Here is a 24,621-nt window from a genome sequence, read left to right as displayed (position 1 = left end):
ACAAATAGCAGTCTCTTGCCATTGTTTCACTTATGAGACAATTCCTCTCTCTTTTTTTATTGTAAGCGGCGGTAGTGCACACAAAAGCAAGCCTTGCTGCGAGCGGCGACAGGTCGTAAACACTCATTATCAGAATGCGACAAACAATGCGTGACACAGTACAATAATGCATTTTCAGCTTAGAGTGACGTAAACACCTATAACAAAGAGAACGGCACATATCAGATCAAAGAAAAATAAGCAATCAATTCAAACCAGACGCAGCACTTGAAAAAGGAAGGGTACCCATGTAAATACAAACGGAGCGCCTGACGCATAGCAATGGCTACCTGGTAAAGCTTAACTGCTAAGCTTACGACTCGAACCGAACTACTGTAGCTGTATTGTCATTCATTCGACCTAAATTGTGACTCATATTACAATGGACCAACTTTGTTTCGATTTGGAGGTGCAGCCTAAAACATTTGTCTCCCCTTGAATTTCGAGTCTCAGATCTCAGGTGCAGCTTGGATTCGGGAAATTTTTTTTCCTTGATTTCCAGTCTCATTTTTCAGATGTGGCTTAGATTCAAGTAAATTTGGTAAACAGAAATCTGACAGTGTCATCAGGACTACATGAAGGGTGATCCAATGCTTCAAAATGCGTATTCTGAGGAGTCTGACCAGCCTGAGTGGCCATACATAACTGTGCATTGTCATGCAAGGAAAAAATGCTGATTGACCTTATTCCACACTTCAAGTTGTTGCTAAGCATATCACTGTAATATTAACTGTTTACTCCTGAATCATTTTGAACCATTTTCAAGGTAATGTTTCTGGCTTAGCTTCTGTGTATTCCAAACAACTGAGAGCATCAATATTTCTGAAAAGGATTGGCATTTGAATTTCCTTTTGGCTGGAGATCCCGAGTGTTTTCATTCAGCACTCTGATGATTGCTCATGCTCTGGCATTTGCTCTCTGGTCAAATGCAATGAGCCTTTGTTTCATCTCTAGTGATGGTGGTGGTGGTGGTGGTGGTGGTGGTGGTGGTGATTGGTTTGTGGTGTGCTAAACTGCGCACTGTCAGTGCCTGTACAAAGTCCCAATTCTTACACAGTCCAATTTCTTTTCACAATGCAATCTAGTCACTCTCACAAATTATGATGATGATGATGATGATGATGATGATGATGATGAAATGATGAGGACAGCACAACTCGCCTTATTTGTTCATGAGACCCAGAAAATATTAGATACAGGCTCCCAGGTAGATGCTATTTTTCTTGACTTCCGGAAGGCGTTCGATACAGTTCCGCACTGTCGCCTGGTAAACAAAGTAAGAGCCTACGGAATATCAGACCAGCTGTGTGGCTGGATTGAAGAGTTTTTAGCAAATAGAACACAGCATGTTGTTATCAATGGAGAGACGTCTACAGACGTTAAAGTAACCTCTGGCGTGCCACAGGGGAGTGTTATGGGACCATTGCTTTTCACAATATATATAAATGACTAAGTAGATAGTGTCGGAAGTTCCATGCGGCCTTTCGCGGATGATGCTGTAGTATACAGAGAAGTTGCAGCATTAGAAAATTGTAGCGAAATGCAGGAAGACCTGCAGCGGATAGGCACTTGGTGCAGGGAGTGGCAACTGACCCTTAACATAGACAAATGTAATGTATTGCAAATACATAGAAAGAAGGATCCTTTATTGTATGATTATATGATAGCGGAACAAACACTGGTAGCAGTTACTTCTGTAAAATATCTGGGAGTATGCGTGCGGAACGATTTGAAGTGGAATGATCATATAAAATTAATTGTTGGTAAGGCGGGTACCAGGTTGAGATTCATTGGGAGAGTGCTTAGAAAATGTAGTCCATCAACAAAAGAGGTGGCTTACAAAACACTCGTTCGACCTATACTTGAGTACTGCTCATCAGTGTGGGATCCGTACCAGATCGGTCTGACGGAGGAGATAGAGAAGATCCAAAGAAGAGCGGCGCGTTTCGTCACAGGGTTATTTGGTAACCGTGATAGCGTTACGGAGATGTTTAATAAACTCAAGTGGCAGACTCTGCAAGAGAGGCGCTCTGCATCGCGGTGTAGCTTGCTCGCCAGGTTTCGAGAGGGTGCGTTTCTGGATGAGGTATCGAATATATTGCTTCCCCCTACTTATACCTCCCGAGGAGATCACGAATGTAAAATTAGAGAGATTCGAGCGCGCACGGAGGCTTTCAGACAGTCGTTCTTCCCGCGAACCATACGCGACTGGAACAGGAAAGGGAGGTAATGACAGTGGCACGTAAAGTGCCCTCCGCCACACACCGTTGGGTGGCTTGCGGAGTATCAATGTAGATGTAGATGTAGAATACCGAGTCCTCGAGCAGAGAAAATCCCCAACCTGGCCAAGAATTGAAAACCATTTATAGGCTGGCCAGCACACCAGACCTCGACACTAATTCACCGGGCAGATTTGTGCCGGGGACCAGAACGCCTTCCCGCTCGGGAAGCAGCACGTTAGACCATGCGGACAGCCGGGTGGGGCTTCATCTCCAGAGAAGAGTTGTTTTATAAACATTTGACCATCTTTATCAAACAATGGAAAATCCAGGATGGAATGTAACAAAACGAGAGAAGGAAAGTTGCTACTCACCACATAGCGGAGATGCTGAGTCGCGATAGGCACAATAAAAAGATTCACACAATCATAGCTTTCAGCCATTAAGGCCTTTGTCAGAGGGCTTTAAAGGCCGAAAGCTATGATTGCGTGAATCCTTTTATTGTGCCTATCGCGACTCAGCATCTCCATTATATGTTGAGTAGCAATTTGACCTTCTTTAGAATGGCAGTCTAGCAACTACTAACAGGAGTGCAAAGTGAACTGATTCGACAACACTGAAATCTGGCACAAGTGAAAAAACTGCACCTTTCTGTGTTTACTAGCTCCTAGCTAGTAAAGCAAGGCATAATGACAACCTAATGATAAATAGAACAACAGGACAGATACTTAATCACTTAACCTCATGTATCTAACTGTCCACAAGGAAATGAAATACTGTGGTTTTCTTGACCATACTCTAAGTCAACAACTGATTGGTATTAACAAGAAGGACAAGTGCTCTCACCACATGCGTAAGTGCACAAATGGTTATGATTATATGCTACAATTTTTTTTGAGATTCTGTCCCTCTGCTTCAAGGAGTCCATAACTGCCTGCCGCACATCTTTACCCGACAGGAATCGTCAACCCTCTGAGGTCTTTTTTGAGGGACCAAAGGTGCAGTAATCAAACGGGAAGAGATCAGAATCGTAGAGCAGCTGCTTGAGCACCTCTAAAATGGAAGAGGCTGGCCTCCAAGATCAACCAGTGTCTTGTGCCAAATTGTGACCAGTTTCTAATTTGGCAAACCATTTCAAAACAGTGATTATCAACAGACATGCTACCTCACACACATTAGTCTTTCTCTGATGCATGTCTACTGGTGTATGCCCTTCAACAGCCAAGAAAAGAATATCAGTACACTGGTCCCATTATGACACATTTGGTAATAATTTCACCACAGTTCACATTTACACATTTACTGCACTCATGCCAGAAAGAGGTGAATGACACACTAACCCCTTGCATTCACGTCGGTGCTTTATATATCCGGGTGTGTTGTAGTCATGTTACATTGCAACTGCACTGCAGCAATGCCCTCAACAAGGGATTTTTTCATTGCTCCTGATATTTTAACCAAATAATGTTACATACTAAAATATGTGTGGTACCAAAGATATGTTATAGCTCACGAGGAAACCAAGATAAAAGTCTGTGTGTTACAGATATGCCAGAAAACAAGCTCCAAAAATGATGCTTTTATTTGAGCCAAGTCATAAAAGTAGCTGCACAGCACTTTTCTATTTATCACAACATGTGGTGAAACAAGCACTGTATCGTGTGAGATACAGAGGCGAGTGAGTGTGCCAGGACTTACCCCAGTTCACTGCTACTAGCACCACATCACCACAACGCATCTGTGCATCTGTGCGTAGCACTTGAGTATTGCACCATAATTTCAGAAAGGATTAAAAGTTAAAGCTCCTTTTCCAAACTTTGTCAGCATGTGCTTTAGTATATTAATATGTAAACTGTCACAGTCAAGATTGATCACATGAATACATTGTTTTAAGGAAAAAATAAGTGGCGCTAAATAAACAGCTAGGAACCCAAAAACTGGTCATAATGCGCAGATGTATGTCAGCATTAACTGGTACAAGCCTCAACATGATTAAAGCAATATTTTGGTTAGAGTCCATGTTTCTAAGAAAAATTGAAGGTGCTAAATACTGAACTTAGAAATACGAAAATTTGTATGAGGCTTCAGTTTAGTATAAAAACATTATGTAACCCCATTGAGCTACCTCTAATAGTTTTCAAGGAATTTACTTAAAACTAAATTTGGAACAAAAATGTCCTTATTCGTAGTAGATTAAGTATTTGTTATATTAATGCTAGAAAGTTTTGATTACAGCACGTGATGAAACCTATTAAATAATAGAGCTATAACAAGTTTCAAGGCCTGGATGTAAGTTGTAGTTCAGAGGTCATGTTCTACTGTCAGTTTCATTCTAAAAATTCTAGACGGCCAAGTTTATTTGTAGGTGGGGTAAAACTTTTTCTGTTAACTACATTCTTAGAAAAAAGATTCTAAATTGATTCATGACATAGCTATAAAATATTGTGTTTCTGAGGAAAGGGCCTTTTAGAGGCTGCTACTGTGGGCATAGAGTGGATGGCAGCATGTGTTCCTCAGCCGGCCCTTGCACCAGTATAGAAATACATCCTGTTAGGCAAGACTAGTCTCCACTTTGCACCCAGCCACTGTACGATCCACATCAGTCAAATGCCGCAGTACGCGATGCCTCTGATGATGTCACAGCCAGACTGCAACTCATATTTTCGGTACAATCAGAAGTGAAATTGTGAGCACTGTACACCGTCATGGATCACTTAGAATTTGAAGAAGTAACTGTTAGTGTGCAGCCCATTAGGTTAACAAATCCGCATGGCAAGTGGTGACTCTTATTTTCCACTTTCGTGGCGAGCAATTATTTTGATTATTAGAAGACAGGGCAAAAAACAATTTAATAGGAACTTACTACAGAGGTCACCTCCGAACTGGTCATAGTGCTGTTTAGGATAGGGAGATTTATTAATAGTATTAACATGATGAATGTTACATTGTTGTGCATGTGAAGCATTATGAAATACATCTGGCAATAAGAACTCAAAATCATTTATAATCATAGTCGTGATCCCACTGAGCAAACAGAGAATAGAAACATTTCCTTGAGGGGCTGGACAAGAATGTGGACTTGCAGAATGGGAACTGTGGTCAGTATGTTCTCCATCGCTTTCTGGCCGACCACAGAAATAGTTTCCAGGCTCTCACAAAATACGGTGAACAATATTTAAAACATTCTAGTATTTCCTCCTATTACTTATGTTTCATTATTATTATTTCTTTCCTTTCTCAGACGTTATGTCTGGTTAAAAATGGAAAGTGACATGGACCTTGATCAAGCGTGACTTCCTTTTAACTGTACGGTATATGTTACATTGCATTTAGGAACTTTCGGGTAATTGAACAAGTGTCAATAATTACAGATTTCTGTAGTTGTATATATAAGTTTGGATGTAGCTGTATTGCATTGATGTACTGGTGGATATTGTGTGGTATGACTCCTGTAGTCGATAGTATAATTGGTATAATGTCAACTTTATCCTGATGCCACATGTCCTTCACTTCCTCGGCCAGTTGGATGTATTTTTCAATTTTTTCTCCTGTTTTCTTCTGTATATTTGTTGTATTGGGTATGGATATTTCGATTAGTTGTGTTAATTTCTTCTTTTTATTGGTGAGTATGATGTCAGGTTTGTTATGTGGTGGTGTTTTATCTGTTATAATGGTTCTGTTCCAGTATCATTTGTATTCATCATTCTCCAGTACATTTTGTGGTGCATACTTGCATGTGTCCCCCCCATGAACCATGGACCTTGCCGTTGGTGGGGAGGCTTGCGTGCCTCAGCGATACAGATAGCCGTACCGTAGGTGCAACCACAACGGAGGGGTATCTGTTGAGAGGCCAGACAAACGTGTGGTTCCTGAAGAGGGGCAGCAGCCTTTTCAGTAGTTGCAAGGGCAACAGTATGGATGATTGACTGATCTGGCCTTGTAACAATAACCAAAACGGCCTTGCCGTGCTGGTACTGCGAACGGCTGAAAGCAAGGGGAAACTACAGCCGTAATTTTTCCCGAGGGCATGCAGCTTTACTGTATGATTACATGATGATGGCGTCCTCTTGGGTAAAATATTCCGGAGGTAAAATAGTCCCCCATTCGGATCTCCGGGCGGGGACTACTCAAGAGGATGTCGTTATCAGGAGAAAGAAAACTGGCGTTCTACGGATCGGAGCGTGGAATGTCAGATCCCTTAATCGGGCAGGTAGGTTAGAAAATTTAAAAAGGGAAATGGATAGGTTGAAGTTAGATATAGTGGGAATTAGTGAAGTTCGGTGGCCGGAGGAACAAGACTTCTGGTCAGGTGACTACAGGGTTATAAACACAAAATCAAATAGGGGGAATGCAGGAGTAGGTTTAATAATGAATAGGAAAATAGGAATGCGGGTAAGCTACTACAAACAGCAGAGTGAACGCATTATTGTGGCCAAGATAGATACGAAGCCCACACCTACTACAGTAGTACAAGTTTATATGCCAACTAGCTCTGCAGATGACGAAAAAATTGAAGAAATGTATGATGAAATAAAAGAAATTATTCAGATTGTGAAGGGAGACGAAAATTTAATAGTCATGGGTGACTGGAATTCGAGTGTAGGAAAAGGGAGAGAAGGAAACATAGTAGGTGAATATGGATTGGGGGACAGAAATGAAAGAGGAAGCCGCCTGGTAGAATTTTGCACAGAGCACAACATAATCATAACTAACACTTGGTTTAAGAATCATGAAAGAAGGTTGTATACATGGAAGAACCCTGCAGATACTAAAAGGTATCAGATAGATTATATAATGGTAAGACAGAGATTTAGGAACCAGGTTTTAAATTGTAAGACATTTCCAGGGGCAGATGTGGACTCTGACCACAATCTATTGGTTATGACCTGTAGATTAAAACTGAAGAAACTGCAAAAAGGGGGGAATTTAAGGAGATGGGACCTGGATAAACTAAAAGAACCAGAGGTTGTACAGAGATTCAGGGAGAGCATAAGGGAGCAATTGACAGGAAAGGGAGCAATTGACAGGAATGGGGGAAATAAATACAGTAGAAGAAGAATGGGTAGCTTTGAGGGATGAAGTAGTGAAGGCAGCAGAGGATCAAGTAGGTAAAAAGACGAGGGCTAGTAGAAATCCTTGGGTAACAGAAGAAATATTGAATTTAATTGATGAAAGGAGAAAATATAAAAATGCAGTAAATGAAACAGGCAAAAAGGAATACAAACGTCTAAAAAATGATATCGACAGGAAGTGCAAAATGGCTAAGCAGGGATGGCTAGAGGACAAATGTAAGGATGTAGAGGCCTATCTCACTAGGGGTAAGATAGATACCGCCTACAGGAAAATTAAAGAGACCTTTGGAGATAAGAGAACGACTTGTATAAATATCAAGAGCTCAGATGGAAACCCAGTTCTGGGCAAAGAAGGGAAGGCAGAAAGGTGGAAGGAGTATATAGAGGGCCTATACAAGGGCGATGTACTTGAGGACAATATTATGGAAATGGAAGAGGATGTAGATGAAGATGAAAAGGGAGATAAGATACTGCGTGAAGAGTTTGACAGAGCACTGAAAGACCTGAGTCGAAACAAGGCCCCCGGAGTAGACAATATTCCATTGGAACTACTGACGGCCGTGGGAGAGCCAGTCCTGACAAAACTCTACCATCTGGTGAGCAAGATGTATGAGACAGGCGAAATACCCCCAGACTTCAAGAAGAATATAATAATTCCAATCCCAAAGAAAGCAGGTGTTGACAGATGTGAAAATTACCGAACTATCAGCTTAATAAGTCACAGCTGCAAAATACTAACACGAATTCTTTACAGACGAATGGAAAAACTAGTAGAAGCCAACCTCGGGGAAGATCAGTTTGGATTCCGTAGAAACACTGGAACACGTGAGGCAATACTGACCTTACGACTTATCTTAGAAGAAAGATTAAGGAAAGGCAAACCTACGTTTCTAGCATTTGTAGACTTAGAGAAAGCTTTTGACAATGTTGACTGGAATACTCTCTTTCAAATTCTAAAGGTGGCAGGGGTAAAATACAGGGAGCGAAAGGCTATTTACAATTTGTACAGAAACCAGATGGCAGTTATAAGAGTCGAGGGACATGAAAGGGAAGCAGTGGTTGGGAAGGGAGTAAGACAGGGTTGTAGCCTCTCCCCGATGTTGTTCAATCTGTATATTGAGCAAGCAGTAAAGGAAACAAAAGAAAAATTCGGAGTAGGTATTAAAATTCATGGAGAAGAAATAAAAACTTTGAGGTTCGCCGATGACATTGTAATTCTGTCAGAGACAGCAAAGGACTTGGAAGAGCAGTTGAATGGAATGGACAGTGTCTTGAAAGGAGGATATAAGATGAACATCAACAAAAGCAAAACAAGGATAATGGAATGTAGTCTAATTAAGTCGGGTGATGCTGAGGGAATTAGATTAGGAAATGAGGCACTTAAAGTAGTAAAGGAGTTTTGCTATTTGGGGAGCAAAATAACTGATGATGGTCGAAGTAGAGAGGATATAAAATGTAGGCTGGCAATGGCAAGGAAAGCGTTTCTGAAGAAGAGAAATTTGTTAACATCCAGTATTGATTTAACTGTCAGGAAGTCATTTCTGAAAGTATTCGTATGGAGTGTAGCCATGTATGGAAGTGAAACATGGACGATAAATAGTTTGGACAAGAAGAGAATAGAACCTTTCGAAATGTGGTGCTACAGAAGAATGCTGAAGATTAGATGGGTAGATCACATAACTAATGAGGAAGTATTGAATAGGATTGGGGAGAAGAGAAGTTTGTGGCACAACTTGACCAGAAGAAGGGATCGGTTGGTAGGACATGTTCTGAGGCATCAAGGGATCACCAATTTAGTATTGGAGGGCAGCGTGGAGGGTAAAAATCGTAGAGGGAGACCAAGAGATGAATACACTAAGCAGATTCAGAAGGATGTAGGTTGCAGTAGGTACTGGGAGATGAAAAAGCTTGCACAGGATAGAGTGGCATGGAGAGCTGCATCAAACCAGTCTCAGGACTGAAGACCACAACAACAACAACAACTTGCATGTGGGAACGTGTTGTTTTATTAGTTTATGTTGTATGGCAAGTCGCTGATGTATTATTTTTGCCACATTGTCATGTCTTCTGGTGTATTCTGTATTTGTTAGTATTGTACATCCGTTTGTGATGTGATCTACTGTTTCTATTTGTTGTTTGTAAAGTCTGCATTTATCTGTTCTGGTATTGGGATCTTTAATAATATGCTTGCTGTAATATCTGGTATTTATTGTTTGATCCTGTACTGCAATCATGAATCCTTCCATCTCACTGTATATATTGCCTTTTCTTAGCCATGTGTTGGATGCGTCTTGATCAATGTGTGGCTGTGTTGGATGATACGGGTGCTTGCCATGTAGTGTTTTCTTTTTCCAATTTACTTTCTTCGTATCTGTTAATGTTATGTGATCTAATGGGTTGTAGAAGTGGTTATGAAATTGCAATGGTGAAGCCGGTGTATTTATATGAGTGATTGCTTTGTGTATTTTGCTAGTTTCTGCTCGTTCTAGAAAGAATTTTCTTAAATTGTCCACCTGTCCATAATGTAGGTTTTTTATGTCGATAAATCCCCTTCCTCCTCCCTTTCTGCTTAATGTGAATCTTTCTGTTGCTGAATGTATGTGATGTATTCTATATTTATGGCATTGTGATTGTGTTAAGTGTATTGAGTGCTTCTTGTTCTGTGTTACTCCATTTCACTATTCCAAATGAATAGATCAATATTGGTATAGCATAAGTATTTATAGTTTTTGTCTTGTTTCTTGCTGTCAATTCTGTGTTCAGTATTTTTGTTAGTCTTTGTCTATATTTTTCTTTTAGTTCTTCTTTAATATTTGTATTATCTATTCCTATTTTTTGTCTGTATCCTAGATATTTAAAGGCATCTGTTTTTTCCATCGCTTCTATGTAGTCGCTGTGGTTATCCAATATGTAATCTTCTTGTTTAGTGTGTTTTCCCTTGACTATGCTATTTTTCTTATGGTTGTCTTTTCCAAAAGCCATAGTTATATCATTGCTGAATACTTCTGTTATCTTTAGTAATTGGCTGAGTTGCTGATTTGTTGCTGCCAGCAGTTTTAGATCATCCATGTATAGCAAATGTGGGCTTTGTGTTGGTATGTTCCAGTAATATTATATCCATAATTTGTATTATTTAGCAAGTTGGATTGTGGGTTCAGAGCAAGGCAGAACCAGAAAGGGCTTAATGAGTCTCCCTGGTATATTCCACGCTTAATCCGTATTGGCTGTGATGTGATATTATTTGCATTTGTTTTGATATTAAGTGTGGTTTTCCAATTTTTCCATTACTATGTTTAGGAACTGTATCAATTTAGGATCTACTTTATATATTTCGAATATTTGTAGTAACCATGAGTGTGGTACACTATCAAAAGCTTTTTGGTAATTAATGTATGCGTAGTGTAGTGACCTTTGTTTAGTTTTAGCTTGATGTGTCACCTCTGCATCTATTATCAGTTGCTCTTTACATCCTCGTGCTCCTTTGCAGCCTTTTTGTTCTTCATTTATAATTTTGTTCTGTGTTGTATGTGTCATTAATTTCTGTGTAATGACTGAAGTTAATATTTTGTATATTGTTGGTAGGCATGTTATGGGGCGATATTTTGCTGGGTTTGCTGTGTCTGCTTGATCTTTAGGTTTCAGATAAGTTATTCCTTGTGTAAGTGTATCAGGGACTGTGTATGGGTCTGCAATATAATTGTTAAATAATTTATATCCAAAAACAAAGATGATGTGACTTACCAAATGAAAGTGCTGGCAGGTCGACAGACACACAAACAGACACAAACATACACACAAAATTCAAGCTTTCGCAACAAACTGTTGCCTCATCAGGAAAGAGGGAAGGAGAGGGAAAGACGAAAGGATGTGGGTTTTAAGGGAGAGGGTAAGGAGTCATTCCAATCCCGGGAATGGAAAGACTTACCTTAGCGGGAAAAAGGGACGGGTATACACTCGCACACACACACACACACACATATCCATCCACACATATACAGACACAAGCAGAAATATGTCTGCTTGTGTCTGTATATGTGTGGATGGATACATGTGTGTGTGCGCGAGTGTATACCCGTCCTTTTTTCCCCCTAAGGTAAGTCTTTCCGCTCCCGGGATTGGAATGACTCCTTACCCTCTCCCTTAAAACCCACATCCTTTCGTCTTTCCCTCTCCTTCCCTCTTTCCTGATGAGGCAACAGTTTGTTGTGAAAGCTTGAATTTTGTGTTTGTTTGTGTGTCTGTCGACCTGCCAGCACTTTCATTTGGTAAGTCACATCATCTTTGTTTTTAGATATATTTTTCCTACGTGGTATGTTTCCCTCTGTTAAATAATTTAGTTAGATGTGAATGTGTTGAGGTGAACTTCTTTAGCCAGAAATTTGCTATTTTATCTATTATTGTTAACCGGCCTCCCCACAAACAGCACGAAATTTATAACACACTCAACCTGGTTTTCAATGCATTTCATCTCTCACACCACAAGCTTTCCAGTTCCATTGGAAAAAATGTTTTTTAGTTGAACAGCAAGACATGTACACAACAATTCCTTCACATCTTCACCAGAGGTGAATTGTTGCATTTTAAACCATCTAAACAAACAAATATGCAACAGCATGAGATCAGCAATATATGCTAGTTGCTCAAAAACTACAAAAAGCATATTCCAAAGAGTTTGAATAGCTTGGCTGACAAGATGCAGATATGCATAGTCATACAAAAAATAAAATGCTATTTTACAATAGATCACAGAATTTTCGTTCAAATTGCCGGCCTCAGTTCTTTGCTAAGCATATACAGTGCGTTTACAGTTTACAGTTGATCTGTTTTTCAAGGTAATGTTCCAGAACTGGCCCACGAGTGTACCATAAAAATGAGAGCATTATTTCTCCTGTAGAGGATGACCTTGGAGTTTATTTTTGGCTTTGGCATTTGCTCTCTGGTCTAAAGTGATTTCATTTCTAGTGGTGAGTTGTTTTACAAACATTTCAGCATTGTTAGCATGGCAGTCCAATTTATGCTGGCAGATGCTCACACGATTGTGCTTGTTCTCTTCATTGTTTTATTTTGGGACCCACCTCAGACACACTTTACAAAAGTTTAGTTTGTTATGGGTAATATCATATGCAAAAGTGTGGATAATGTACACCTGGCTTGCCATTTTGCCAGAGGCAGTTGTCAGTTATTCAAAATCAGGACAAGGTCTTGGCCAGTACAGAATGGAAATCAAAGTCCTCCTCTTTTACCGTTCGTCCTGTCTGTTCAACCGATTTTGAACTGTTCAAACCATTGCTAAAAAAACTTTGGTATCGTAAGATATTGCCCCCTTATTGTGCTGAAAGTCTTCTAAGAAATTCAGCTCCCAATGCACCTTCATCAGACCACAAGAAATACATCACAGAATACTGTTCTTCACTTCTGCAAACAGAGAGTGGCACTTCACAAGATCACAAAGCACATTAATGCTACAACACTGAAACCTATGACAAGTGAAGAGAACAGCTCAAGACAACTAAAATGCAGATGCTAACTTACTTACCCTAGTATCTCTAACTGTCCACAAGGAAATGAAATACTGTGGTTTGCTGGCCTTATTGTAAGTCAATAATTGACTGGTGTTATTAAGAAGAAAACATTGCTCTCACCTCTGCATGGATACCTTATGACAATATTACTAGGCCTACAACTTTGATTCCACCGTTTTCTCGAAGTTCAAGACTTCATTGTGAAAAACTTACAAAAAATTTACGATTCATAGTATTGGCCTCCACTCACCACTCCTTTCTCCTAGCTTTAGGGCAGCATACAAATCCTGCAGTGTATAAACAGGACATCTTTTGAGAGGAGCCATGAATCGATCCAATTTTGCACTTGTTCAAATGACCGCACATGCTAGTCAGCTAGGTTGTGTGCCTTAGATCGAGAAAAGTGCAGTCAGAGGGAGGAATATCTGGAAAATACAGCAGGTGGCGCAGAACTTCCAATTTCAACATTTCCAAGTATGGTTTGACTGGATTTTCAACTTGGGGTCGTGCACTGTCTTGCTGCAAAATCATCTTTTCACGTCTATCGCTGTATTGTGGCCGTTTGTCTACCACTGATCGGCTCGAACACATAAATTGCTTTCGATAATAATATCCTGTAATTGTTTCCATCGGATGCAGTAGCATCAAAAGCTTTCTCTCTTTCACAACCACGCCGGTCTTCAACATCAAAATCACCGTTCTTGAAGCATGGAAACCATTTTCTGCAAAGTTCTGTCACTGACAGGTGTCTCATCATAGGTCTTACCCAGCTTTTTATGAGCCTCAGCCACAGATTTCTTCATATCAAAGCAGAAAATTAAAACCTCCCGCAGATGACTAGAACTGGGCTCGTAAGTTGACACATTCAGCCGAAAATAACTTTAAGGTGCAATCAAAAATTGACTAATATTTTGACGACGTTATGTTCTAAAATGCTTAAAATTTACTGTCTGCCCAGTTCTTGTCATCTGCGGGAGGTTTTAATTTTCTGCTTTGATATGAAGAAATCTATGGCTGAGGCTCATAAAAAGCTGGGTAAGACCTATGAAGGGACACCTGTCAGTGACAGAACTTACGACCTACGATTTGCACCACTAATTTCCACTAATGCCGTCTACTGCAAAACGGTGGAAGCAAAGTTGTAGACCTAACATAAAATACTGCTATTTTTTAACACTATGAATGGAATACAAATTGGAATATATACCTGCTCAGAAAGTAGATTCACAACATTAACATCTACACACTAAGTAATGACTGGAATAATCTGCTGTATGAACTATAATGAACAATACCTATTATCTAAACTGAAAACTTTTATCTGAATATTGCACCTTTCGTGCTGACTTCCTACTGACATGAGCATTGACTGAGTCTGTACTAGTACTCTTAATTTCTTCCACTGTCCGAAAGTCACTACTACTCTTTTTTTGGTTTTCCAATTCTTCTGGTCTGGATTCAGACTTCGAACGTCGTCCAGATTCACGTGCTAAAGTCATAGTAGGTTCCTGCACAGTGAGAATGTGGTGTCAAAAATCAACTCGTACATCAGGCTGTCTGGAAGATTTGGGTGTTTTATATGTGCTTCTTGTTTTTGTAGTAGCCCCAGAGACAGCGGATTCTTTACCCTTCCATTAGCATACTTCCACCCGACAATGTTACATCATCACAGATGTACTGGTAGCACTGATGTTATAGCCCAAGAGGCAATCAAACCACAAGTCAGGGTGTTACAAATAGCCCACATTTAAAAAAAAAAATGTGAATGAAAAGATCTATTGATTTGGTGTCACAAAGGTAAAAACGACTTGCAGCTTTGTATGCATACCTCCTCTGATGACTTATTGCTGTTGTCAGCATTAACTGCTTCCATGTTACAAAGCTTGACTCGGTCCATGGTGCTCAGGTCATTCCTTGTCTTCTTCTTTCTTTCCAGATCTTCTGGTTTTGAGTGAGTCTTGCAACGTTTTTCAGGTACATTTATTGCAGTGACAGGAGCCTGCTGCAACATGAGAATCAGGAGTCATAAGTCAAATCATACATCAGTGCCTCTGCATATGCATGTGAACTCCACTACCTCAAACATAGCACTTTTAATGTATAAAATTTCCTCACTTCTCAGCAACACAATGTTTGATTAGACACTTGAGCTTGGATGGGAACCAACTGACATTCATATCAAAGGTCGTGGCAGTCTGGCACCTCCTGGCAGTAAAGATGATGTATAAACTGGTATACGCATGCATATTCAAATACAGAGATATGTAAACATGCGTAAGATGGCACTGCAGTCAGCAATGCCTATATAAGACAACAAGTGAATGGCGCAGTTGTTAGATTGGTTACTGCTGCTACAATGGCAGGGTATCAATATTTAAGTAACTCTGAATGTGGTGTTATAGCAGGTGCACGAGCAATGGGACACAGCATCTTTGAGGTAGCGATGAAGTGGGGAATTTTCCGTAACACCATTTCACAAGTGTATCGTGAATATCAGGAATCCAGTAAAACATCAAATCTCTGACATCACTGTGGCTGGAAAAATATCCTGCATGAATATCGAAGGATGACTGAAGAGAATCGTTCGATGTGACAGAAATGCAATCATTCTGCGGATTGCTTCAGATATCGATGCTGGGCCATCGACAAGTGTCAGCATGTGAATAATTCAACGAAACATCATCAATATGGGCTTTCAGACCCAAAGGCCCACTTCTGTGCCCTTGATGATTGCACGACAAAAAGCTTTACGTCTCACCTGTGCCCTTAACACCGACATTGCACTGTTCATGACTGGAAACATGTTTCCTCGTTTCAAATTGTATCAAGCAGATGGACATGTCAGCAGGGGACTGTTCAGACTGGTGGAGACATGGTAATGGTGTGGGATGTGTGAAGTTGGAGTGATATGGGACCCCTGGTATGTTTAGATACGACTCTGACAGGTGACACATACATAAGCATCCCGTCTGATCACCTGCATCCTTTCATGTCCATTGTGTATTCCGACAGAGTTCGGAAATTCCAGCAGGCCAATGTGACATCCCACACATCCAGAATTGCTACAGAGTGACTCCAGGAATACTTTTCTGAGTTTAAACACCTTCGCTGGCCACCACACTCCCCAGACATGAACATTATTGAGCATATCTGGAATGCCTTGCAATGTGCTGTTCAGAAGAGATTTCCTCCCCCTTGTAATCTTCCGGATTTATGGGCAGCCCTGCAAGATTCATGGTGTCAGTTCCCTTCCCTCCAGCATTACTTCAGACATTAGATGTGTCCATGCAACATCGTGTTGTGGCACTTCTGTGTGCCTGCAGTGGCCCTACACGATATTAGGCAGGTGTAGCTGTTTTTTCTGGCTCTTCAGTGTAGTTGAGAAAGGTATAGTTTCAACTAAAAGCCTGAGACTTGAACAGAAAAAAATACTGTACGTGGATCCCATTGTGGAAACCACTGAAGGCGATGCTGTTTTAATATTAATGTCTAACAAGGTGCACACTGAAAGACAAGTCTTTCTGATGAATCAGTTTTGTAACTCAGAAATGCGAAATACTAACACAAATTATCTTACAGATGCCTGGAAGCACTGGTATACAATTAATTTGGGTTCTTGGGGAATGTAGGAATATATGAGGCAGTACTGATCCTATAAGTCGTTCTTAGAAGAGAGAGAAATCTACATTTATAGCATTTGCAGTTTTAGAAAAAGCTTCTGACAATGTCAAATGGAACACACACTGAAATTCTGAAGCTATCAGTGATGAACAGGGGATGAAAGGTTATCCACCACTGTATAGAAACCAGACTGCAGTTCTAAGATATGAAGGACATTGTGTGGCATAATCATAACACTATTCATTCTAAATACTGTACCAGCAGTAAAGGAAACCAAGGAGAAATTCAGAAAATAAACACTGGTCAGAGACACGAAATATAAACTTCAAGATTTGTGCATTACATTGTAATTTTGTCAGACACAGTAAATGCTTGGATGATCAGTTGAACAGACTGGTGAATGTCTTGAAAACAGGACATTAGATGAAAAACAACAAACATTAAAGGTTTAAACAATGGAAAACCCAGGCTGGAATAATAACAAGATTATGAAAAGGGTAGATCACTACTTACCACATAAAGGAGACACTGAATCATAGGCAGGCACAATGCAGAGACTGCTGTATATTTCAGCTTTTGGCCAATAGGCCTTCTTCTGTAGAAGGAAGGACACACACACACACACACACACACACACACACACACACACACACAAACACACACACACACACACACACACACACACACATATATGAGATCACTGTCTCTGGAGCCTGTGACCAGACTGAAACTGCACCTGATGGGAGCAGCAATCTGGTCAGGGTGGTGGGGGTAAATAGGAGGAATGGGGTGGGGTGGCTGAAGGTATAGTGCTGCCTGCAGGGATTTGGTAGTGACAGGGTAGGGCTGCTAGGTGCAGTTGGGAAGTTTGGGAGGTCAGGGTTGGGTGTGAGGGGGAGTAGTAGAGGGGAGAAAGGGTGTAGACCAGTGGGGCCTTGGCTTAGTAGAAGGATGTGTTGTGCTGGAGTGGGAGTAGGGGAGGGGTAGGTAGGTGGATGACAGGGACCAGTAAAGGCTGAGGCCAGGGAGGTTACAGGATTGTAGGATATAACGCAGGGTGAGTTGCCACCTGAGCAATTCAAGAAATCTGGTATCAGCAGAGAGGCTGCAGATTGCACAGGTCGTGAATCAGCGGCTGAACATTGTGTTGGGCAGTGTATTCAGCAAGTGAATGTTCCAGCAGTCTCTCGGTCACACAGTTTGTCGGCGGCCATTCGTGCGGACACACAACTCATTAGCCATCATGCCCACATAGGATGCAGCACAGTGATTTGCAGCTTAGTTTGATCACATGACTGCTTTCACATGTAGCTCTACCTTTGATGGAATATGACATGCCTGTAACCAGACTGGAGTAGGTGATAGCCAAACCCTGAAATGAGAAATATCCTACTGTCTATATACATATACTCCACTAGCCACCTTTCCCACACGGGTATTCCTCTGCCCACCAAACCTACACGATATCCTTGTCCGGCCCTATACCACCCCTGCTCCCAACCCTTTGCCTCGTCGCTGATACCCTCTTAACAGACCTAGATGCAAGATGTGTCCCATAAATCCTCCCACCAACACCTACTACAGTCTTGTTACAACCATCACCTATCCCAGCAAAGGTAAAGCTACCTTTGACAGTATTCATGTGACTTACAAACTAAGCTGCTACCACTGAACTTCTTTCTATACATGGACAACGACAAACAAGTTGTCTGTCCACACGAATGGCCACTGACAAACTGTGGTCAAGAGACAGCTGGACCGCCATTCGTGCGGACACACAACTCATTAGCCATCATGCCCACATAGGATGCAGCACAGTGATTTGCAGCTTAGTTTGATCACATGACTGCTTTCACATGTAGCTCTACCTTTGATGGAATATGACATGCCTGTAACCAGACTGGAGTAGGTGATAGCCAAACCCTGAAATGAGAAATATCCTACTGTCTGTATACATATACTCCACTAGCCACCTTTCCCACACGGGTATTCCTCTGCCCACCAAACCTACATGATATCCTTGTCCGGCCCTATACCACCCCTGCTCCCAACCCTTTGCCTCGTCGCTGATACCCCCTTAACAGACCTAGATGCAACATGTGTCCCATAAATCCTCCCACCAATACCTACTACAGTCTTGTTACAACCATCACCTATACCAGCAAAGGTAAAGCTACCTTTGAAAGTATTCATGTGACTTACAAACTAAGCTGCTACCACTGAACTTCTTTCTATACATGGACAACGACAAACAAGTTGTCTGTCCACACGAATGGCCACTGACAAACTGTGGTCAAGAGACAGCTGGACCACCCAGTTGCTGAATATGCTGCCCAACACAATGAACTTCACTTCAATCACTGCTTCACACAGCCATCTTGATTCTTCCCAGGAACACTAGCTTTTCTGAACTGTGCAGGTGGGCACTCAAACTGCAATGTATCCTACATTCCCTTAACCCTCTCAGCTCCACCCTTACTTGCCGCTGTCCTGCATTTACCTATCCCTTTCCCTGCCTCCACTTCAACACAACACATTCTTCCATTCTGGCAATGCACCCACTAGTCCTCCTCCATTTTCTACTTCTCTCCTTTACTGCCCCCCCCCCCCCCTTTCCCCCAACTGCACTTAGCAGCCCTTCCCTTGTCCCTACCACTGCCCTGCACACTCCCACAAGCAGCACTACACCTCCCATCAGCCCACCTGGGCATCCTCTCCTCCCAACCCCATCCCACCTCCTCATCCTCACCACCCACACCAGATCACTACTCCCATCAGGCACCGTTACGACTCAGTCCAGCCACAGCAGCCAGACACAATGGTTGGTTGTGTGTGTGTGTGTGTGTGTGTGTGTGGGGGGGGGGGGGGGGGGGGGGGGGGTTCCGTCCTTCCTGCTATAGAAGAAGGCCTATTGGTCAAAAGCTTAAATACATAACAGTCTTTTCGTTGTGCTTATCTGCAACTCAACCTCTCCTCTACGCTTTTCATAACACGAATGCTAAAGATTTTTCATACGAAATCCTTTAACAGTCCAGATTGCAATGTTTTAAGAATCACAGAATACTAGTTTCTGCTGAGCAATCAGCCATCTTCAGACCAATACAATTATCAAGTATGGACAAACCCCAGCTGCCTAGAGATTTAAACTGAGTGCTGTTGGTTTAAAACTGTTCTTTGAATAGTACGTCAAGACAGAAGATCAGTTTTCATCCGACTTTAGTTCAGAGAACATTGTTTAGTTTGTGATCATGGAACTGTAGTCCATGCAGGGCAGTTAGGCTAAACATGCATTCTGCAACTGCTGTAACCTGTGTTACCAACATTGAGTAATACAGGGTGTATCAAAAAGACTCATTCGATTTTTAAAAAAATCATAACTACTATGTTATTTGAAATATGTGCATGAACAATGTACTGTTGGAAAGAGCAAACTCTCGAGTTTTACATGGTTCTCACTACGTATGCACCAGTGTGTGTGCGCCCACTTCATTTCTAGTAAAAATGGTGTCAGAACAACAGAAAGCATTTTGTGTTCTGTTTTGCACAGTGCGGATCAGTAATGACTGTTCAGCGTGACTTTTGTGCTAGGTATGGTGTGTATCCTCCTACAGAACAGAGCATTAGACGATGGCATGAACAATTCCGAGAAACAGGTTGTTTGAATAAAGGCAAATCATAGGGCCATCCCTGAGCATCTGACACAGATGTCGAATGTATCCATCTTAGTTTCACAGGAAGTCCGTATAAGTCTGTTCACCGTGCAGCTCAACACGGCCCAATGTCGCTCTGGCATGTATCGCATCAATGTTTACACATGAAACCATACAAAATTCAGCTACTGCAAGGTCTTTGTGGAAGTGACTAACAACAACATGTGGAGCTCTGTAATTTCGTTCTTGGCAAGATGGAGGAGGACAGTTTTCTTTCACACTTAATGTTTAGTGACGAAGCAGCATTCCATTTAAATGGAAGGGCAAACTGTCATAATGTGAGAACATGGGGTATGGAACAACTACATGAAGTTGTAAAACATCAGAGGGACTCTCCAAAATTTAATTTGTTTTGTGCAGTTTCATGGGACAAGATGTATGGTCCATTTTTCTTTTCCGCAAAAACTGTTACAGGAAGCACATATCTCGATATGGTTGAGAACTTTCTTTTCCCACAGTTGGAGACTGATTCGAAAGACTTCATTTACTAACAGGATGGGGGCACCACCACACTGCCATCTGGAAGTGTTGGAATTATTAAATCAAAAGATTACTGAATGGCAGATCAGTCGCACTGGCCCAAATGATCCAGCTTTACATTAGTATCCACCGAGGTCACCGAAACTGACTGTATGTGATTATTTCTTGTAGGGGTTTATAAAAGACTCTCCGAGACAATAGCATAACAGCAGCAGTGGAAGCTGTAACTCAAGGCATGCTTGCTGCTATGTGGGAACAATTTGAATACTGCACTGAAATGTACTGTGCGTCTCAAGGGGGTCATATTGAATAGCTACAGAAAGATACGAAGAAGAAGAAGAAGAAGAAGAAGAAGACGAAGAAGAAGAAGAAGGGAAAAAAAAAAATTAAAAAAAAAAATAGAACTTTTTAGTTTCCCGTTCATCAAAACACAAAATTCACTGTATATGTTTATTAAGTTTCAGAAACACACACATGCCAGATCGGATGATTCTTTTTGATACAGCCTGTATATTTCACTAAATACTATTCTGTGTTAGTTTCATTGTGTATGGGATGTCCTAGAACACACACATCCATCTTACCAGGATACATTAGTCTTTTTTCAGCAGCAGTGAGATTTTGATTTAAGTAGATGTCCCCAGTCCACAAAAGAGATGGTTGTTACTACATATTGCCTTTACTGCACATAACTTTGGATACTCTACAACAAAAGGCACACTTTCAGCTTCTGTTCTTTATTGTTGTTTACGCAGTGCTTCGGAAAATGGATTGCTGTAGTGGTCCCAAGTTTACACCTAATTTAGCGGCTCAGAAAGTGAAAAAAAAAAAAGTGATGTTATGTCATTGGAGACTAATAGAAACAACAGTTTATCAGATGATTGACAAGTGCTCTTCCGCCTTATGAGAAATATGTCTACTGTGCTCCAGCCGCCTCCTCCAAGATTTCCATTCACAGGAAATGACTGAAAGGACAAGCATACTTAGGATTTTATTATTGGTGGTCTTTAAAAAAATTCAACTCATTATTTCGAGCTTTAAAAACTGTATTTATACACCTATATGTAATGCCAGTCATTAAAGGACATTTTTCATTAATAAAAAAAATATTATTTTTTGGAACACAACTTGTAAGAAAATCAGTATGTTTAGGGATTAAATAACAATGTGTGTTATGCACCCAATACAAAGTAGTGAACAAACTTGCAGCCATAATGTAGGACCAGTCAACACCAGTGATGAGTGCCCAATTCACAGAACAAACTGGTCAATCTGCTGTTAAGGATACCACAACACGCAATGATTCTCTAGAAGGGGCCAGACAACAAGTGTAGCGAAGGATATCTCATTACTAGATTGTGTAGCTTCTAAATGTTCTACCAATAAAACAATCTTCGGTTTGCCTTTGCCACAACATTTTCCACATGACAGTTCTGATTTGAGATGTTTATAACAGTAATCTCTAGCTGTTTAGTTGAATCGACAATCTTTATATTTGTGTGATTTATAAAGTAACCAATATTTAATAGGTTTTTTTACACTCATCTGACAACCTCACCCTTTTTATTGTTCTCAGTTGATTGTAACTTTTCATATCATGCAGATATCTTGTCTAAATCATATTGTAATTTGTATTGGTATTCTGATTACTTTACTAGAAGGTAAATGGTTTGCATAGGTTAAGAACAGAAGAGGGCTTACAACACTTCCTTTGGAAAACCTAGATATAATTTCGGTTTCATTACACGACTTCCCGTCAATTTCTCAAGTAAATCACGAATCAAATTACACAACTGAGACAAAAGGCCACAGGCACACAATCTGATTAGAGGCCCCTTGTGATGCACTGCACCAGAAGCCTTCTGAAAACAAGAAACATGGAATCAACTTAAGGATCCTTATTGTTGTCACTCATTAATTTGTGTGAATAAAGAGCCAGTCGTGTTTCACAAGAATGGCTTTTGCTAAGTCTGTGCTGGCTGTGTGTGAATAGATAATTTTTTTCAAGATATTTCATACAGTTAGAAGACAGTATATATGCCAAAATCCTATTGCAAATCCACATCTACAACAAGGGTATATAATTCAGCAAGTCAAATTACTTCTTTTTCCTTTCTTGTGTATTAGTGAGACCAGTGAAACTTTGCAGTCTCTATGTACAGATCTTTCATTGTGCAAGTTGTTGACTACAACTGCTAAAAATGGAGTTATTTCATCAGCATAATCTGAAACAGAACCTAACAGGTACATAATCTGACCATAAGCCTTTCCTTTTTTAAGTGACTTGAGCTGCTTACTATATCAGTACATCAAATAGTGAATGTACATGGTAGCAGATCACTGGCAGATTAGGGACATTTCAAACTTAGATGTGGGCAGTTACTTGATGGTTAAAACCCAATCCAGTACTCTGTTTGACATAGTGTTATGTAGTGGCAGATACAGAAGAAACCTCAAGGAGGAGGCACTAACGGTATCTTGAGCTATCTATACTTTTACGGTAATAAAAAATAATCAAGTCACATGTAAAGTTTAAGAACGTTTTATTTAAACTGATGATACATCTACACAAGACAATGCCATCTTATGATATAAAATAGTTGCAATTTTGGTTCTCTTCCTTAAATGATTAATTTATTGCACCTATTCTTCCTGGCAAATTGGCTACTTACATTGCCATATATGATAATGCGGACATTCGTGCTACATAGGAATGTACAACTACTCGATAACTCAGTTGACTGACAAAAGAAACTAACGAATAGCATGCGGGCTGACTGAAGTTCATTTCCCCAATCATATTACTTCAAACGTATATAAAGAAGCATTATAAGTTAAAACTAAATTCCATGTGTATGATGTTTTGGGCACAGCCATAAATAAATAGTCGGGCAATGCCAGGCTTCTCAGATAAATTGAAGCTCATACAGCAACAATTGTTAATCCTATGCACTATCTGAGAATGAACAATAAACGGGTGAAATAACAGTGGTACACAAGATACCAGCTGTCATATATTGTTTAGTGGCTTATATTGTACAGACACAGACGCCAAAGTGTACGTAGCTGCTGTTCACAAATGATACTGTATGATATTGGGAAGTTGCAAAATCAAAAAATACACTAACAAAAAAAGTGAAGCACCCAAAAGACATGGTCGGAATGTAAAATATTAGGTGGCAACTCTCTGTGACACCTGCATGCAGGTTTATTATTGCTTTCACCAGGCCTGACAGAGTACACAAGGAGCGTGACCAGTGTCACATGCTGAGTGATCACTATGACGAACATGGAGGTGTCACCTGCTCATGTGTGACAGCATTATCAGCACCTGTCACAGTGGGTCTCCATTTGGACAGGTGGTCAAATTGCGCAATATCTAGGTTTACGGGGCATTCAGATTTGGCAGTAGCCTTCTACTGGATTGCATGGGAAAGTTAGGGCAGGCATAATACTGTTGTCAAGGTTCTAATAGATCACACCTGACCATCACAAGAGAGGACAGCAGTATTGCGCACTGAGCATATCACAACATCTGTACCACTGCAAGGTTGGTCACACAGCACGAGTTAGCAAATGCTATGTGCATGGATATTAAAAAAATCTTTCCAGTTAGATATGTGTGGTATTCTACTTACTGTCTGATGGAAAGATGTTGTCCAAATCCATAAGTAGTAAAAATTTTAGCTCGCTTCTAGAAATGACTGGAAGAACACGAATATTCTGTCGAAAGACACAAAGAAAGCACCTCATAGAGGTAAGCAATAACTTTGTTGTTCGTTCGCAACGAGGATGTGCATATCAACTGTCAATTTGTGAGCCAAACTGAGACCGAACAACAGTATTGTCGGACACTCTTATATCGAATTACTGTAGTAATAACTTTTTTTAGCAGAACAAGGTCTTGCGTTTCGGGGTAGTGATGAAATTGTTGGATCAGTTCACAACAGAAATTATT

The 24,621-nt window shown here is 40.6% G+C and overlaps 1 protein-coding gene across 1 annotated transcript in view; it reads right to left on the bottom strand.

Moving 5' to 3' along the window:
• The window catches only part of LOC126424835 (serine/arginine repetitive matrix protein 2-like), a 382,172-nt gene that overhangs the window by 259,302 nt on the left and 98,249 nt on the right, over positions 1 to 24,621 (bottom strand). The window contains exon 14 of the mRNA XM_050087642.1: positions 14,681 to 14,854. Within this exon, the coding sequence (XP_049943599.1) occupies positions 14,681 to 14,854 (174 nt within the window). The remainder of the gene's footprint in view (positions 1 to 14,680; positions 14,855 to 24,621) is intronic.

Source organism: Schistocerca serialis, chromosome 10 (assembly GCF_023864345.2).
Source record: "Schistocerca serialis cubense isolate TAMUIC-IGC-003099 chromosome 10, iqSchSeri2.2, whole genome shotgun sequence".
Taxonomy (NCBI): Eukaryota; Metazoa; Arthropoda; class Insecta; order Orthoptera; family Acrididae; genus Schistocerca; species Schistocerca serialis.
The sequence above is the reverse complement of the archived record's forward strand: the minus strand, read 5'-3'. Positions and strand labels throughout refer to the sequence as shown.